We start from the raw sequence: 3813 nt of genomic DNA, 5'->3' as shown, positions 1-3813 counted from the left end.
GATTAAGTAGTTAGTAAAATGGTTGACTATGGACTTGTGCCTTAAACGATAATTGAGCTATGAGAAAGGCCGCTAAATTCAAATGGTTTGAACCTAGGGAATGTGTTTTAATTGCTATTTCAATTGGACCTCAACATGTTAGACATTAATCTTTCTCTCCCTCTTAGTATATGTAATTTGTAGGAATTTGTACAAATCGGTTTGTAATTCTTATTACTTCTTTATCTCTTTCAATTAGTTGATTCCCTCTAGTACTAGACTAGAGTTTCTTTAACTATTGGAAAGGAGACATATTAAAAAGGGTTTTCATGAGATTAAAGATTTGTTGGGTCCAACGCCCTAATTAGCAATGAATGATTGTCTTTCGTTTCTAATGGCTCAATGAAAAAAAAAATGTTTTAATTGGATTGAAAGCGCGTAATTAAAACGATACATTCCTCCCTAGATCTTATTCAACAATGTTGGCTCATTGTTGAATCAACCTAATAAGTCCATAGTCATCCAAAGAGCCTTAGATAACTATAAAGTCCAAATTTAAAGGAATGCAAAAACCTTAGTAGTAGTAGTTACTTCCAATATTTGAAAAATTCGTTTTTGATATAGATTTGTTTTTCTCAAAACAAATAGTGGGAGTATCATACGCTACTAAACTAAAATGAACACAATTAGTAGTGATATATATCTCCAATATTTTGAAAAATTGTTTTGTTTTGCGAAAACGAATAGTGGAGATATCATATGCTACTAATTTCATTTACTTTGGACTAGTAGTTGTAATAGGACACAATTTATTATAATTTGATTAAATAAATAAAATGATGAGACCCTAAAATCCCTCAACCAACATCCAATATTAAGTTGAAAGCGGAGAGGTGGTTTTGAACACTTCTTCGTGGCCTTCCACCATGGTAGGCTCCAATCGTTTATGACTCATACACCGCCTTCACCCTATCATGGGGGAGTTCAAAGTATGTGCTTATACTCAAGAGGAGTCTATTTTAAACATTTGATGTGGTGAAGGTAGGCAACGAGTATGGCCGACATCGTATCATCGTGAGGTCATACTTGGACCCCTATCCGAACCGTCATGGTGGGTCAAAACTTAACTAAGAGAAATGGTGCCAACATCATATCATTGTGAAGCGTTGTTCTCTAGAGGCCAACTAGATGGGTAATCACAAGAGGTTGTTGTGAATGGGTAGTTCTACCCTCTCATTATTATTTTTGCTAGCCGACATCGTATCATCGTGAGGTGGGCTCGGTAATAGTGAGCCTCCCATAACCCGCTAGGAGCTTTCATTGAAATCTCCCGGATTCCATCTTGAGGGATATGGAATTTGCCAAAAATAGTGGGTGGTGTCATTCGGTTTAAAGACCCGAATCGTTTGACTTAATCAACAATCAAACTAATTTATTTTATTGTTATGTATTTAGATATGGTTGGAAGCACACTTGCAAAGATACTCGACAAGCATTGCCTTGAGGGGCACAATTTCCCATCTTGGTACCGTAATGTCAAGATTCTCCTAACCTTGGAGAAAATTGTTTACGTACTAGACAAGGCTCCACCTCACATACCTCTTGGCCCTGAGGCCACTGAGGATGAACGTGCTAAGTATGACAAGCACGTTGAGGATGATACACAAGCCAAGTGCTATCTGTTGGCTTTCATGAATGAGGAGTTACAGAGACAGCATGAGGGTATGGACAGTGCATCCTCTATCATACTCCATCTTATGGAGTTATATGGTGAAGGGACGCGCAATCGTCACTTCAGCACTGTCAGTGAACTTGTGAAGACCAAAATGGTCAAGGGAGCCCCAGTGCATCAACATGTACTAAAGATAATTGGACTCATTGAACAATTGCAGAACCTAAGGACTCCACTTGACGGGGAATTGGCCCAGGACTTCATCTTGGCTTGTCTTTCTGATTCATTCTCGCGGTTCGTTATGAACTACAACATGAACAAGATGGATAGCACTCTCTCTGAGTTCCTAAACATTTTAGTAACCGCTAAGAAGACTATGAAGAAAGAGAACGTTGTAGGTACTGCTGCAGTAGCCTACAACAAGCCATCCTCTTCCAAGGCCATGCCGAAAGGCAAAGGCAAAGGAAAGGAGAAGTCATCCACTCCTAAGGCCCAAGGAGGAGTGAAGAAAAAGAAGGTGAAGGAGCCCAAGGGGACCTACCACCACTGTGGAAAGGACGGGCATTGGAAAAGGAATTGCAGGTTATACCTTGCATCTCTGAAAGACAAGCCACAAGCTATGGTTTTTTGTTCTTATCTTCAATTCTAATTGTTAGATCTTCTAATCTTTATATTTGATATAAAATGCTAATCACTTATGCAATTGCATGTAGGTGATGGAACCAAGTAGAAGATGGACGAGCAAAGAAAAGGAATGGAATGAAGGGTTCGGCCATTATTTTTTTGCTAACTACTTAGGAAGTTTGTTTGGCACATTAAAGATAGTCTTTAAACTTTCTTATTTTGCTAAGAACTTATTATGTGGCTTCATATGATGGAAGACCCACTTTTGGTGCCTATATGAAGGTATATAATTAGTCTCTAATGTAGGAGCTAATTCTTTTGTATTAAAACATTATGAATGTTTAACTTATCATATCAATGTAATGTGATGAATGCCTTCTACTAAATTTGTTCCTCAAAGTAGTATTATGAATTGAAAATTGTCTTGTTGTATTCTAGTTGAGATACAAGAAATGTATCGCTTATATAATGCGATATCCAAGATTTGGATTTATCAATTAAGGATAGATCTTACATGTTGGCCATAGATGGATACAATGAATCTTTAGATTTGATTCCAATTGCCTACATATGAGTTCTATATGAATTGAGAAAGTCTAGAGGTTCCTTTCTTGAAGAAAAGGAAGATCACATTATAATGACATAAGTAATACATAAGAAAAATGTTTGTTATATGGTTATCACTTACTTAACCACCATAACCAGGATCACTCTTGGTTCAATTAGTAGCTTCGAACAACAAATTGGACATTCTTAAATTGTTTTAGGAAATGTCAAATATGTTAGTGATCAAACCAATGCTGAAGTGTTGAAATCTATAAAAGGTTTAAAAACTTTAGTCACTTAATAACAAGACATGAACTTAGTGGAGTTGGAACAATAAGCTTAAAAGGTTCTAAGCTACTCCACAATGTCCTCTACCCGTATACTTCATAATTATACACTACGAATGTATAATGCGATTTCTCATTAAGGTCATGAGAAACAGTGGGAGGTGAGAAAAGGATATAAACTTGAATATGATTGGTTTGTAGTTGTCTAAAATTAATAGTGCATCACTATTATTAATAAGTTTGTAATTTTAATTGTTAAAAGTCTCAAACTCTTTGAAGCGTTAAAATCGATGTTGTGTAACATTCTAAGAATAATCTATGAATGTTGGTTTCACCAACCTAGCATAAAATGGTTATATGTTGGGAGTTGTCCATCATTCTCTTTTACGAGAACAAGCTAAGTACAAAGCAAATAGACAAGTTGATGAAACAAAAGGGAATAGTTTCAAAAATGAGTCACAACATATAGTTTAACAACAAGACAATCCGATTTCGACACCTCATGTAACTATAATGCTCTATGTAGTTTTAATAAGGAATTAAATCAACCACCTAGTCGGAATGGTTGAATTCCTATATCCTTAGTAGGAGCCATGCTTCCACTAATGATTTGGATAATTCTTGTATGCTACTTTAAAAGGTTTTAGTATGAATAAAACTAGAAATATGATGTTTGACACCATATAGTTTAAATGAATGGACTTG

At 36.0% G+C, this 3813-nt stretch overlaps 1 protein-coding gene across 1 annotated transcript; it reads left to right on the top strand.

The window, feature by feature from the left end:
* Positions 1-1670: 1670 nt before the first annotated feature.
* Positions 1671-2300, top strand: LOC139193159 (uncharacterized). Its single transcript, XM_070816138.1, has one exon. It carries the CDS (start codon positions 1671-1673, stop codon positions 2298-2300), a length of 630 nt encoding a protein of 209 aa, XP_070672239.1.
* The last annotated feature ends 1513 nt before the right edge of the window (positions 2301-3813 follow it).

This window comes from Malus domestica, chromosome 16 (assembly GCF_042453785.1).
Source record: "Malus domestica chromosome 16, GDT2T_hap1".
Classification (NCBI taxonomy): domain Eukaryota; kingdom Viridiplantae; phylum Streptophyta; class Magnoliopsida; order Rosales; family Rosaceae; genus Malus; species Malus domestica.
Note: the sequence above shows the minus strand (reverse complement) of the source record. Positions and strands in the feature narration are given on the sequence as shown.

Bases quoted from the DNA above. Each gene is read 5' to 3' on its own strand.
- LOC139193159 (XM_070816138.1), top strand. From the start codon at position 1,671: ATGAATGAGGAGTTACAGAGACAGCATGAGGGTATGGACAGTGCATCC.